This window comes from Stegostoma tigrinum, chromosome 5 (assembly GCF_030684315.1).
Source record: "Stegostoma tigrinum isolate sSteTig4 chromosome 5, sSteTig4.hap1, whole genome shotgun sequence".
Classification (NCBI taxonomy): domain Eukaryota; kingdom Metazoa; phylum Chordata; class Chondrichthyes; order Orectolobiformes; family Stegostomatidae; genus Stegostoma; species Stegostoma tigrinum.
In genome coordinates this window covers 69,345,998-69,361,447 of record NC_081358.1, presented here as the reverse complement: position 1 = coordinate 69,361,447, position 15,450 = coordinate 69,345,998, and the positions used below count along the sequence as shown (strand labels likewise).

The 15,450-nt window shown below is 42.2% G+C and overlaps 1 protein-coding gene across 9 annotated transcripts in view; it reads right to left on the bottom strand.

The window, feature by feature from the left end:
- st18 (ST18 C2H2C-type zinc finger transcription factor) overlaps window positions 1-15,450 on the bottom strand; it is a 343,587-nt gene that overhangs the window by 69,554 nt on the left and 258,583 nt on the right. For all 9 annotated transcript variants that reach the window (XM_048529874.2, XM_059646059.1, XM_048529869.2 and 6 more), the window contains 2 exons: window positions 3,127-3,228; window positions 1,078-1,286 (listed from right to left, as the gene is read on the bottom strand). In XM_048529874.2, the coding sequence (XP_048385831.1) occupies window positions 1,078-1,286; window positions 3,127-3,228 (311 nt within the window). The remainder of the gene's footprint in view (window positions 1-1,077; window positions 1,287-3,126; window positions 3,229-15,450) is intronic.

Genomic DNA, 15,450 nt, shown 5'->3' with positions numbered 1-15,450 from the left:
TGTCACTAGAGTAGCAATCCAATGGCCAGAAATCATAATTCACAAGCTGGGATTCAAATCCCACTTCGGCTGTTTGAATTCGGATTAAATGAAAAATCCTCATCTTTATGAGTTAAGAATGTGATTGGTTTGAAATTTGATTCTGCTTTTTAACTAGCCCCACCACTGAACTAAGCTGGATATGGTGATTTAGAAAAAAAATTAATGAAATTATTTTAAATTTCAGAAATATTTAATGATAAGCTATATTAATTCAAAGTCAAACGGAAGTAAAAGAAGGTAATAAATAGAAGCAAGAGATTGGAAGAAGAGAAATAATGGATAAACAAGTAATGGGCTAAATGTTAAATTTCAATTTAAAAATAATGCATAATTATGTCACAGTGGGCAATTATAAAAATAGCAAAGTTCCTCATTATATAGCACTAGATTTGCTGCTGCAATGGGTGTGTTTTAAAATCTCTGTGCCAGCTGTATAGGTAAAAAGTGGATAATCAAAGAAGCCTGGAATTTCTCTGGATTTGGCAGCAGCTACGTGACTGCTCAAACATATGGTCCAATATAAAACTATGTTATTGCTGTTGTATTATAATTGTCCAAAGATTCTCTAAATTGTGACAATAGTCTCATCTCCATCACTGGTCTCATCAGGTTGATCTCTAAATCTCAAAATATCGTGGAACAATTGAGCACCCCATGTTTACCAGGACACTGATAAAACAAATGCTTCAATTAACTCTCATGGGACTGATCAACAAAATTGTAAGACTGTTTGGATGACTTGGACACTTGCTTGGCCTGGAGTGCACAAGCTGAAGAATTAGGGAGGTATTTTTCTAGATTCCATACTCTGGTCATCAGGTATTTGCTCTGGAGATGGAGGTGGGGGCAACAACGTGCTATTACTTGCACAACAGTTCTGTGTAGCTCCAATAATTTCTTGGGATATCTGCCCATTTCTTGCTGAACTAACAATGGGTGCATGGAAGAATTAATTTCAGCTCTACTATGTATCTGTGATTTGCACTGTTTCACTCATACTTTGAGTGCTGTATCATTTTGATCTTCAATACTTACATTCAGAAAATTGAACAGCTTCCCGTTCTGGAACTTTTGATGTTAATGTGTGCTTTCCAAATACTTGTGCATCAAAGCTGGCATAATCAAATGGAGCCTTAGTATATTTGTCCAGCTCCTTTGGTATGTTAGTATGGGATGTGATGATGGGTTGTGTGGATCCATAACTAGACTGAGAAATCTCCATTTGTTTCACCAGACAAATTGGCCTACACAATGGACAGAAAAACTGTTATGATGTTACCCAATTTATTTTCCCAAGATTTCTTCTCCCTTCCTTCTGAAGGTTATTCCAGCCCTTCTTAGCTATGGTCAGTGACATCCTGAATCATTATGAATAATATAGAATAGAATCTCTGTGGAAACAGGCCCTTTGGCCCAACAAGTCCACACCAGACCTCAGAGCATCCCACCTAAACCCATCCCCTGATAACCCACCTAAATCTACACCTCCCTGAACACTATGGGCAATTTTGCATGGCCAATCCGCCTACCCTGCACATCTTTGGACAGTGGGAGGAAACTGGAGCACCTGGAGGAAACTGATGCAGACACGGGGAGAATGTGCAAACTTCACACAGTCAGTTGCCCAAGGCTGAAATCAAACCTGAGTCCCTGGTGCTGTGTGGCAGCAGTGCTAACCACTGTGCCACCCTTCATAATAAGGTTCTTTGAGTCTGTTCTCCCTCCATTTCATGCTTATACTGAGAATATTTACAGTCTAAGATAACCTCAATATAGATTGGTAAAGATTGCATTCTTACTCACTCAGGGTAAAATTCTGTACAGGATACAGCAGTGACTAGTCTGCTCTCCCTCTTACCCAAATTTGGGGTATGGTTAAGTAACCTGGTGTAAGAGGTACCCTTATCAAATAACAGCAACAAGGTGGCACTGACCAGGACAGTAACAGTACACTCACCCTGAAGGCGAGTGTTGAAGCCTTGTTGGCAGAATAACTGAAGACTGCTCTAATTCTCTGGGACAATGTTCCAATACTGACAAGTCTAAATTGAATAATAATTAATTCCTCATTTTAGAATCAAAATGATCTCCAGAAGAGTACCTAGATCAGAATTTGCTCCTGCTGATAATATATTTACATCAATCAATACGAAATTTCAAGGTAAGAGCAGATTTTCTTGGATTAATCCTCTGGTATTGCACGTACACATTCGTTCAAAATCTTTTCCTTCTTTCAGCATTTTTCTGACTATTTTGACAAATCTTTTCTATCCTCTCTCACTCCTCTCTTGAGTTATTCACCTGCATGAAATTAAAGGCGCAATCCACTTTCTATTTCCTTGTGACACTGAAGGCAATAACATGGCATGATGCCAAATATCCTTCACTGTATGGCCCAGTAATACTTACCTTGTGATTCACAGCAGGTGAAAATCAAATGGATATTATCACCGACAGATCCTTATTTCTTCTGTATTTCATTTCCTCAAGCTCTTTCCTGGATTATCCAGCTAGTGAGGTAGAAGTGACATGAGGACATTTACCTAATTTTCCAAGGCTTTAACTTGGAGGAAGCCCAAATGCATTGAGACCCATTGCAGGTGTTCCTTCCATTATGGGCTCATTTTTTTCACATCGGACGGTTGAGAAGGGACTTTACACAACAGCTGTGGAATTGACTCAAATTTAGATAGTTACCTATTCAGATGGCATGATGGCATGAATTAATTCAACTTTCTCTGCAATTTCTAAATTTTACCTGAATCAAGTGACACTATTGTCTTGTACACTATTCTTAGTTGTATTATTCTAAACAAAACACTGACAAAAGATTCTGGATTAAATATAAGGAAAAAAAAAACATTTTGAGACATTCACATATTTTGTAATAGTCTATTTAACTGCAATTTGATTTCAATGAGTTGACAGTCAGATGCAGGCTGATGATCCACTTTGCCAGTGCACTGGATAAGCAGTGAAACTTGAACTTAACTAATAATCTTACTAATTACAGGACCCCATAGCCCCTAGTAGACTTGTTTACGGTGGGCAAATGGAAGACAGTAGCAGCAAATAAGAACATACCTGAGTATTTGTTCTGGGCTTTGTCCAACCCTTGAGTGCTCATTCTGCTTGTCTTGGCACTTAGTCAATTTCTCTGCTGCAGCAATTGGGCAACCAGAGAGACTATTAAAAATAAATAAAAAATGACATGGGGTTCACAGTTTCAAAGCTTGTATTTTTTGAGGCAAATCATAATTAGGGGCTGCAGCAGAAATGTCATCTAAATGTAAAAGAAACTAAATTTTCAGCTTTGAAGAAATGTAAGATAGAAACAGAAATGGAAGGAAAGATGGCAATTGAAACTTCAGGCTTATGGGCATACTGACACGAAGCTGTATTCAAGGATATAGAACCTGTCAAACTCAAATTTCATTGAAGCAAGAGAGGCAAATTGAAGAAGGCAGAGGGCGGATTCAGGAGACAAGAACAGGCAAAAACACAGTTGTTACAGCTGCTTCTGTTGCTTTAAGATAATTTTAGTTGATCCAAGCTGTCAAGACTGTCTTAAGCACAATTGAGGAGGTGCTGAAAACGTACACTACTTTGGTGAATACAATACCTTTCAAAGTTAGGTTGGCTACTTTCAGCTGGGGACCTGGCTAAGTACTCATACAAAAGGATCTGGAATCCTACCAGCAAAAGTTCAGAGCTTTGCAGAATTTTGAGTCTGGAATTAATCCCACATATACTGTCTAGTAAACTTGTGAGCTCTCTTTTTGCTGCATATGCTATTTAATGCATAATTTATAATCTACAATCACCATAAATTTCCTGTTAATTTGCTTTTAATTTATGTTGATTTTTAGCTTGATTTTTAAAGTTACAGTAATAAAAAGCAAAGGCTCATCCAGTTGTTTTGATTGTTAAACATATTTGATTCTTTTAGTTGTCGGTCTGCATAGGAATCACAACAATAAATACAAGTTATTTAGAGATCATGGCTAATCTTATCTTGGTTTCAACTCCACTTTCCTGCCCACTTGCCATAAGCCTTCAACCCACCTGTCTATCTCCTCCTTAAATTTACTTAATGTCTTAGTATTAACAACTCTCTGGGGTAATGAATTCCATAGTGACACAACTCTTTGAAAAAAAGTAATTCCTTCTCATCTCTGTTCTAAATGTGGTAGCTGCCGTCATTAAACTATGACCTTTCATTCTAGGCTGTCCCATATGAGGAAGCATTCTCTTTATGTCTACTTTGTCAATTCCCTTTAGCAGCTTATATGCCTCAATTGTTCTAAACTCTAAGAAGTTTAAATATGAATAATAGTTCAAACCAATCCAGTCTCTCTTCACATATCTCTCTTCACAAATCTGTTCTGCATCTCAGGAATCAGTATGTTAAAGAATTATTGCTATCCCTCTGTACCCAGAACATCCTTCCTCAGATAAGGAGATCAAAATTGCACACAGCACTCCAGGTCTGGTCTCACCAAGGACCTGTACAATTGTTGCAAGATATTCCTGCTACTGTACTCAAATCCTCTTGCTATGAAAGCCAACGCACCATTTGTCACCTTGATTGCCTGCTGCACCTTCACCACTGATGCTTAGTAGCAGCAATGTGCACCACCTACAAGTCACACTGCAGAAATTCACCAAAGAGTCTTAGATAGCAGCTTCTTAACCCATATCCACTATCACTTAGAAGGACATCAGCAGTAGATTGACGGGAACACCACAACCAGTCAGTTTCTCTCCAGGCCGCTCAGTATCTTGAATCAGAAATATATCACCTTTCCTTCAGTGTTGTTGGGTCAAAATCCTGGAATTCTCTTCCTAACAGCATAATGAGTCTAACTTCGGTAAGGGCACTAAACTATTAATAATTAACGTTGGCCTAGTCAGCAACACTCATGACCCATAACCATACTACGGCTTGAGCCGTATGTACTCATCTGCAAAAGTCTGAAGGAAAATGTCGAACCCCCCCTGTCCCCAGTACAATTTCAGGAGCATTAATCAAGAAAAACTAACATACTTACAGAGCCTCATGCGAATTTAGTGTTACCTGAATTTTCAATTCTGACAATTTACTGGTTAAATTTTAAGCATTACCTAGAACCCATACAAGAATGATTTTAACTCATCTCCGATCTATGATCCTACACTTCAAAGAGCAACTATTACTAACAAATTAAAATTAAAATTCATAAGGGGTGGGTACTTGGGAAGCCCAAGGACTGACACTTTCAATCCACCCTACAAAAATGTTTGAAATACATTATGAAACATGATTAGGGCTCACAGGACCTCGAGACAGCCAATTAGAAGCCACCCCCTTTGTCCGTATGGGCCCAAGCAATGCCTACTTCTTTGTAGGTTATGTGGAACAGTCCCTCTTCCGCACCTACACTGGCCCTAAACCCCACCTCTTGCTCCGTTACATTGATGACTGTATCGGCACCGCCTTGTGCTCCCAAGAGGAGCTGGAACAGTTCATCCACTTCACCAACACCTTCCACCCCAACCTCAAAATCACCTGGGCCATCTCCAGCACATCCCTCACCTTCCTGGACCTCTTTGTCTCCATCTCAGGCAACCAGCTAGTAACTGATGTCCATTTCAAGCCCACCGACTCCCACAGCTACTTAGAATACATCTCCTCCCACCCACCTTCCTGCAAAAATTCCATCCCCTATTCTCAATTCCTTCACCTCCACCGCATCTGCTCCCAGGATGAGGCATTCCACTCCCACACATCCAAGATGTCCTCGTTCTTCAAGGACCACAACATCCACTCCCCCCCGCAGTGGTCAAGAACGCCCTCGACCGTGTCTCTTGCATTTCCTGTAACTCTCCCTCACACCCCACCCCCGCAATAACCGCCAAAAGAGAATCCCCCTAGTCCTCACATACCACCCCACAAACCTCCGGATACAATGCATCATCCTCTGACACTTCCGCCATCTACAATCCGACCCCAGCACTACAGACATTTTTTCATCCCCACCCTTATCTGCCGTCCGGAGAGACCACTGTCTCCGGGACTCCCTTGTCCGCTCCACACTTCCCTTCAAACCCACCACACCCGGCACTTCCCCTGCGACCGCAGCAAGTGCTACAGTTGCCCCCACACCTCCACCCTCGCCCCCATCCCAGGCCAAGATGACTTTCCACATCAAGTAGATGTTCACCTGCACATCTGCCAATGTGGTATACTGCATCCGCTGTGCCCGTTGTGGCTTCCTCTACATTGGGGAAACCAAGCGGAGGCTTAGGGACCGCTTTGCAGAATACCTACGCTTGGTTCACAATAAACAACTGCACCTCCCAGTCGCGAACCATTTTAACTCTCCCTCTCATTCCTTAGATGACATGTCCATCCTGGGCCTCTTGCAGTGCCACAATGATGCCACCCGAAGGTTGCAGGAACAGCAACTCATTTGGGAACCCTGCAGCCAAATGGTATCAATAAGGATTTCACCAGCTTCAAAATCTCCCCTCCCCCCACTACATCCCAAAACCAGCCCAGCTTGTTCCCGCCTCCCTAAACTGTTCTTCCTCTCACCTATCCCCTCCTCCCACCTCAAGCCGCACTTTCATTTCCTACCTACTAACCTCATCCCGCCCCCTTGACCTGTCTGTCCTCCCCAGACTGACCTATCCCCTCCATACCACCCCACCTATACTCTCCTCTCCACCGATCTTCTCCTCTATCCATCTTCAGTCCGCCTTGACCCTCTCTCCCTATTTATTTCAGAATCCTCTCGCCATCCCCCTTTTCTGATGAAGTGTCTAGGCCCGAAACATCAGCTTTTGTGCTCCTAAGATGCTGCTTGGCTTGCTGTATTCATCCAGCTCCACACTTTGTTTTCTTGGATTCTCCAGCATCTGCAGTTACCATTATCTCTGACCACTATCTGTAAGTTCCTTTCCACAGCGCAGAAATATAACATTGTTCCTTCACTGTCACTGGGTGAAACATCCTTCCTAACAGCACTGCAGGTGCCTCTAGATCCAAGTTTGCATGCTTAAAAAGGCAGCTCACTACCAGATTCTCTCTGGAAACTGGGGATAGGCAATAAATGCCTGGCAACGTTTCTTTCCCGTGATTAATTTTTTCAAAATTGTACACTTGAACTCCCAACTATCTTGGCAGGTACAACTTCTAGTCTCTTACCAATCAGAAATATGCTGAATTTATCCTGCTGGGCTACAAAACAGGTAACCTTGCACTCTCCCAGACTAGATTAAATTATACAAAGTTGCAGTATATACCAGCAGTTTATGTGGCAAACTATACAGGTGCTTTAGGGCTCATCCAATTCTAATCCAAGAGATGTTAATCAGGTTGAAAGGCTAAGGTGGTTGGGGGGTAGGGGTGGGGGGGCGGTAGTGACAGCGGGGTGGATAGTGATCCGTCAGTGACACCCTGACAGGGTGACTGGATCACAGTCAGTCCAAGCTGTTTGGGAAGCTGTGCAACTCAAACTGGGAATGGGCCTCACTGCACTAGGTTACTGAGAAAGTAGTGACAACAATAGGGCAATTGAAGACAGCAGATGCAACTTCATAGTGAACGGTCAGAGACTGGCAGCACCAGAGGTGTTTCATGCATATCACTGTCACTCTGTTCTCTACTTGGGTGTGGTGTAGAGCCAACAAGGGCATGGGATTTCCAAAGTCATGACTCTGGGAGTGAACTAGGAGCATTAATAATTATATAAATGGCAATGGAGATAAGGTTGAAGGGTCACTGGAGCCACAAAGACAACAACACAAATGGAAACATGAAGGATAGGATGAAATTCATTAGTCACAGTCAGATTCTGCAATACACTCACACTGAAATGAAGCTGGAAACTTGTGATGTTGGATTTAAAATCAACTGTGCATTAATTACACAAATTGCTGATACCACACACAAAGTGGGCAAAGTACGTTATTGTTTTCTTCTGTGGGGGTGCAGTAAAACTCTTAAATTGGAATCCCTCCTTGAGCAATTGCACTAATTGTGCCTCCACTGATTCAATAATGCCACTTAACTGATTTCAATTTGCAATGCATCAGTGCACATTAAAAATTATAGCCTCAAGCAATCATTACCAATAAATTGTGCAATGCTGTATCTTTGACATATGAGCTAAAGAACTGTAATGAAAACAATGCATTTAAAACTGGAATCTGAAGTTCCCGTTTCACGATTCACAGCTACAGGTTCTCAAGATGAACTGTAAGAATGCAAGAACATGATCTGTGATGTGGAAGGAGGCCTTCTATGTTAATGGGGGTGTGGGGTGGTAACATGGTAGCTTACAAGCAGAATTCTAACTCATAATGTAGCAAAAGTGTTTGGTGGAACAATGTACATTTGGAAAGGTGGCACACCTCAGAGCATGGAGGCATGACAATGACCTCCTTTTCATGTCACATATGTAAAGTAATAACACAAGGCTTCAATGTGATGGATATGAGGGCTCAGGAGTACTTTCCTTTTAAACGTTGTTATTTATTCTGATATTCCCCACAGATTACCTGCTCACACATCTTACATGGAAAATGGTTGTTGCTGGAGTCATTGTGGCCTTCATGCTGCTCCAAAGACGTCATGGAAGGCAATAGTTATGCCATTACAAAGGCCAAAAATTTAACAGCTGCACTGAATTTTTATGCCAGCAGCTTATTTTAAGGATGTATTAGATCTGTGTCTTATCTTCTAATACACAACCCACAACTGTATCCACGATATTACTGATGCAATTTTTTTCCATTCTATGTTTCCACTTTCTGTAATGGGAAGAGTCAAGTGGCTTGGGAGAGTGACATCTACCAGCACTGGTTTCCCTCAGGTACAGGGCGCTATTAACTGCACCCGCTTTGCTTTTAGACGACACTATTGCCAATATACAATATTTGTCAACAGAAAAAAACGTCCACTCCATCGATTCTCAAACTATATGTGGCCCCTAATGGCAAATCCTGGATATCTGTACCGGAGTGCTGACTATGACATACAAGGGAGCTTATAGGTTCTTTTCTTCTTCCAAGGTACTTTGTCCATACAGGGGTGGCTACCAGTAGACAATGTCTACACCTTTCAAATATGGCTCACGAAACCTTTTCAGATAAATACAGAATAAAAATACAATGGTGGTCATGCTTCAAACTGTAGTACAGATCATGAGGCTTTGAAGATGAATTTTCACTGCCAGAGCAGGACCTTATAGTATTGTCCAGAAAGGGTGAGGCATGCTGTGTCCTTCATGACTGGAGCCAATAAAAGGGAAGACCTCTTGCATCCAGAGGAAATAGGGAATCAAGAGCAAACTTCCGAGGATGAAGATAAGGATGAGGGCCAGGACATAAAACTTGACGTGTGTTTTGCTGTGCTCAAAAGACCTGAGGTGATTTAACTGAAACTTATTTCTAGGATAAGTGAATTGAACTTGGAATTCATTTGATTGTTTTGCCGTGAGGTAGATTGGTTAACTCCAGGAAAGGTAGGAGGGGTAGGCAAGTAGTGCAGGAGTCTCCTGTGGCTATTCTTATCTCACTCAAACAAGTGTGCTATTTTGGAAAATGTAGGGGGTGATGGACTTTCAGGGGAATGTAGTACTCAGTCAGGTTTCTGGTACTGAGGCTGGCTCTAATGTAATGAGGGGTACCTCAGGTTCCAAGCAATCAATTGTAATAGGGGTCTCTCTAGTCAGAGAAACAGACAGATATTTTCTGCAGCCGACAATGAGATATTAGAATGGTGCGTTGCCTCTCTGGTGCCAGGATCAAGGATATCTCAGAGACCATGCAGAATAATCTCAGAGGAGAGGGAAATGCAGGAGGTCAGTGTACACATTGGAACCAACAACCACAGGGAGAGAAAAGGATGAGGTTCTGAGGAGAGAATATAGGAAATTAGGCAAGAGTTATAAAGTAGGTCACCAAGATTAATAATATCTGGATTACTTTCAGCACCACATACTAGTGAGAAGGATAGAGCAGATGAATTTGTGGCTCAGGAGCTGGTGCAGGAAAGAAGGACTCACATTTTTGGATCATTGGAATCTCTAAGGGCATAAGTGACCTGTATAAGAAGGATGGAAGCTAAGGAAGTGATTACTGAGCCTTTTGCTGAGATCTTTGCGTCATCAACTGCCACAGGTGAGGTGCTGGAAGACTGGAGGTTGGCAACAGTGATACCAGTATTTAAGGGAGGTGGTAAGGAAAAACCAGGGAACTACAGACTGGTGAGCCTGACATCAGTGGTGGGCAAGTTGTTGGACGGGATCCTGAGGGGCAGGACTTACATTTGTTTCTAAAGGATAGTCAGCCTGGCTTTATGTATGGGAAATCATGTCTCCCTAACTTGTTTGAGTTTCTTGGAGAAGTAAAACTGAGGATTGATGAAGGCAGAATGATGAACGTGATCTATATGGACTTCAATAAGGTGTTTGACAGAGTTCCGCACGGTAGATTGGGTAATAAGGTTAGATCGCATCGAATACAGGGAGAACTAATCATTAGGGTACAAAACTGGCTTGAAGGTAGGAGACAGAGGGTCATGGTGGAGGGTTGCTTGGCATACGAGAGGCCTATGACCAGCAGTGTGCCACAAGGATTGTTGCTGGGTCCACTGTTTTCTGTCATTTATATAAATGATTCAGATGTGAACAAAGGAGGTATGGTTAGTAAGTTTGCTGATGACACAAAAATTGGTGGTGTAGTGCACAGCCAAGAAGATTACCCCAGAGTACAACAGGACATTGATCAGATTGGCCGATGTGCCAAGGAGTGGCAGTCAGAATTTAATTTAAATAAATGTGACGTGCTGCATTTTGGAAAGGCAGATCAAGGCAGGACTTATACACTTGAGGACCTTGGAGTGCAGGTTCATTGTTCCATGAGAATGGACTCGCAGGTAGCTAGGATAGTGAAGAAGATGCTTTGTACACGTACCTTTATAGGTCAGCACATCGAGCAGTGGAGTTGGGAGGTCATCTTGTGGCTGTACAGGACATTGGTTAGGCCAATGGAATACTGCGTTCACTTCTGGTCTTCCTACTATGGGAAGGACGTTGCAAAACTTTAGAAGATTCAGAACAGATTTACAAGGTTGGTGCCAGGGTTAGAGAATTTGAGCTATAGGGAGAGGCTGAATAGGCTGGGGCAATTTTCCCTGGAGCTTTGGAAGCTGAGGGTTGACCTTATTAAAGTTTATAGAATCATGAGGGGCAAGGATAGGGTGAATAGTCATGGTCTTTTTCCTAGGGTAGGGGCATTCAAAAGTAGAGGACATAGGTTTTAAGGTGAGAGGGGAAAGGTATAAAAGTGATCCAAGGGACAACTTTTTCACGGAGAAGTTGGTGCGTACTTGGAATGAGTTGCCAGTGGAGGCTAGTACATTAATAACATTCAAAATGCATCTGGATGCTTTTGATGCTGAGTACCAATGGCCAGAGGGATGCTATGTCTGTCCATGTGTATATCTGCATGCACAGAATGTACTAGACCTGGATCTCCATGCTGCTTGCAAACTTATCCAGGGACACAGCAGATGAATACGTGTTGAGCCAGCACTGCATTGATGTCTTTGATGGTCCCTTCCATCCAAGTTACTGAGTGTCTCTGATAAAAATGCTTAATATTCATGTGCTTGCCAACACCTTTTGTCAAAATTATTAATGGTTGAGATAAAGAGCTCATTTTCAGCTTGGGGCTGAGGGATTTCCTGTTCTCTAGCAGTCTTCTGAGTGTCGGTGACCTGGGGCATTTCTTCCTCAACAGGTTGCAGATACATGTCACTCAAGTGTTCACCAGATTATGTTCCCAAATCTAATCTAGAGAGTGCACATGTCAAGCTAAATGTCTCTAACAAGTGGACGGTGCAGGACAAAATATTGTCAATATATCCTTTGAGGGGACAGTGTCTTCCTTCTTCAAGGCAGACAAGGAGCTGAGGATCTCAGCCGCTGGTCTCTTTGTACCTGTTCACTGGGTGATGCTATTGCCTGTACACGAGAATACAGGGAATTAGTTGTCAAAGAGGGATAAAAGCTCTAACAGATGAATAATGAGTTATGTTTAGTATAATGGGAGAAGGGTATATAGCACAGAATACTGAAGTTCACTGGGTTGTTTGGCATTTGACGACATCCCCCAAGAGTGGTTATGGTCATTTCTGGGCTAGGGAATTAGGGGGTGAGGAGTATTATTTCCACCAACCCTCCCCTCCCCTCCTTTACCTCCTGGTCTCAGATGTCTCAAACCAGTCATGGGCCAAAGTCTCCTACAACAAAATGAATGATGGATATGAATGCAATTATAGTTAACAAAGATGCATGGGAGCAGGAGAGGTGGCAAGGCATTGAGTGAACACGAAGCACAGATTGTGAAATGGGAGGATGAGGTCACAAGAGTTGTTCAATGGATATGATGCATAAAATGGTGCAAGTTATAGTCCATGAGCCTTGGTAAGTGATGTGTGCAGTAACACAGTTACAGTAAGTGATGGCGCTGTGAGTGTGAGGCAGCAGAGTGAAGATGGTGGCACTCACCCTTGCAGAACACAGGATATAATTGATCTGTTTCTTGGGCTGCCAGGGCTTATTTTTCACCTTGGCCACAGCAATGATCTAGACTGCTATGTGTGCCCATATTGACTGTGCCTGGTGTCATGGTCTTTTGGAGCAGTCAGCCGGAAAAGGGCTGCTTCCATCTCCACTTACCGTGTGCACCAACACCTCAGATCACTGTTTTTGAAACCATGTGATGAATGCTGAGGCTTGAGCACTGAAATGGTGAGGGTCAGTTCCAGGATTGCAGCTTCTGAAACAGTGTTTGGCTTGGCTTTAATTATGATGCCAGAAACATGAAAACTAGAAAATTCCAGCAATGGCAAGCAGTTCTGCTTCTCCAGCCATGTGATTCCCTAAGAAAGGGGTACAAGAGCCTGGTTGGATGGTTAATGAGGTGTAGAGCAAAAGACTGCATGAGAAAAGTCGCTCAAGCCATGGTAGTATGGAAACAATGAATCTCATTCGACTAAATACTTCAACTGAAAATAGGAAAATTTCAAACGTAGTCTAAAAACACACTCAACGGGGAATTAAAAAGCTGTAAGATACAGAATCATACAAATGTAGGAGATCATTTGGCCCTGTGTGCTTGCACTGGCTTTTAAACAAGCATCATTAGTGCCAATCCTCATAGCATTGTTATTTTGACCCAAAATTATCATCCATGCCCTCTTGAATGCCTCAAATGAGCGTGCCTCCACTATATTTATAGGCAGTGCATTTCACAGCCTAAATACTCAATGGGTAATACATCCAGCCCCCTCATGAATTTTAAACCTCTATCAAATCTCCTTTCAGCCTTCTTCTCTTCAAGGAAAACAGATCTAAATTCTTCAATCTAGCTTCACAACTGAAATTTCTCATTCCTGGAACCATTCTTGTATATAACTTCTGCACCCTCTCCAATGGATTCATATCTTCCTTACAATGTGGTGCTCTCAACAGTACAAAAGACTCAGCTGAGGTCTAACTTGTACAATTTCAATATTACTTCCTTGCTGTTGAACTCATCACCCCATTAATAAAGCTGAATTCACTGGATGCTTTATCAAATGCTTTCACGACTTGTCATGCCATTTTCAATGATCTTTGCATAGGTACACACATTTCTTCCAGCTCCTGCATCCCTTTTGAATTATACTCCCTACTTTGTATTGTATTTCATGTTCTTCTTACCAAAGTGCATCCTCTCATGTTTCTCTACATTTACGTTAACTGCCCCTATCTGCCCAATCTACCAACTTGAAATCGTCTCCTGTACACCATGATCCAGACCATTAATACAAACTTAAAAAAAACAGAGGTCTCAATACCTGGGGAACACCACTACAATCCTTCCTGCAATCTGAAAAATATGTATTGCCTATTACTCCCTGCCTGCTATCACTCAGCCAATTTTGCATACACATTTCTACTGTCCCTTTTATACCACAACCTATTACTTTCCTCACAAATTTAAAGACCACAGGCACTTTGCCAGCCAATACCATGAGATGGACAATCATTGAATTCTGGCCTCATTTTCTTACATTTACTGACAGTTCTAAAAGCCACTTAACAAAGAATAACAAGGCTTTCTGGCCTCACTTGATTCCAAACCCACCCCATAGACCTCCTGGACTCTAACTTACCTTTGCCAGTCACAAGCCTCCCTACAATCTGTCATTCTTTTTGTTTCCTTCTCTTCCATTAAGTTGATCAAAGAAAACCACTGGTCTTGCACACCATTGTGCAAAGTTGATTAGTGCAGATATTTAAGCAAACCTGAACTGGCGCTACAAAATTCTCACACTTTGCTGACTTTTTCTTGAAGGTAGGATGCAATTTTAAAGCACTTGTCCATTGATGGCTTGCAAATGTTTTGCAATTATGAACCCGCTCTAGGTAGTGAAATGCTCAACATATCATAAACATGCTGCTGACTTTATCCCTATATTTAATGTGATGTTGGGGATTCAATCTTGCATTAAGTTAACTTGAATGCCACATTTCCCACCCTCATGTGTATACAAAATTTGTACAATATACACATGTATACAATACATGTGTATACCAAGTGGTATCAGTTCCTTTGTAGCTTTCTCCATTCTGCATAGGTTCCAAGTCTGCTAATTTATTAATGATGGTAAATTTGGAGATATAACTTTGCTTCAACAGTTGAAGGTTGGTTGCGGTTCACTGAGCTGGTTTGTTGTTCCACAGACATTTCGTCACTGTGCTTGGTAACATCTTCTGTGCAGCCTCTGATGAAGCGTTGGTGTGTTTTCCCATCTGGCTTTTAAACTCTGGGGTCCTTTGCGATGGATTGCTTGACTTGCGGGTTTCCTCCATAGTGGAATGTACATGGGGTCGAGTTCAATGTGTTTATTAATAGTCTGCATCATGGAATGCCATGCTTCCAGGAATTCTCATGCTCGTCTCTGCCGGGCCTATCCCAGGATCTTGGTGTTGTCCCAGTTGAAGTCGTGGTTCTCCTTGTCCATGTGGATTGAGATGAGTGAGTACTGATTGTGTCTTTTGGAAGCCAGTTGGAAGCCTGTTGTTGTTAGTTTCCTTCCTGTCTGTCCAATGTAGTGTTTCTCACAGTCTCTGCAGGGGATCTTGTACATGACATTGGTCTTGTCCATGATGGGGAGTAGGTCTGTAGTTCGGGTGAGCACTTGTCGTAGGGTTGATATGGTTTGTGTGCCACTCTGATGCCCAGCGGTTGTAGAAGTCTTGTGCTGAGTTCTGATGTGTTCCTGAAGTAGGGTAGTGTGATGAGTGTGTCGGGGCGTGTAAAATCTTTCTGATGCTGTTCCTGTAGGCATCTCCTGACCCAGTTCTT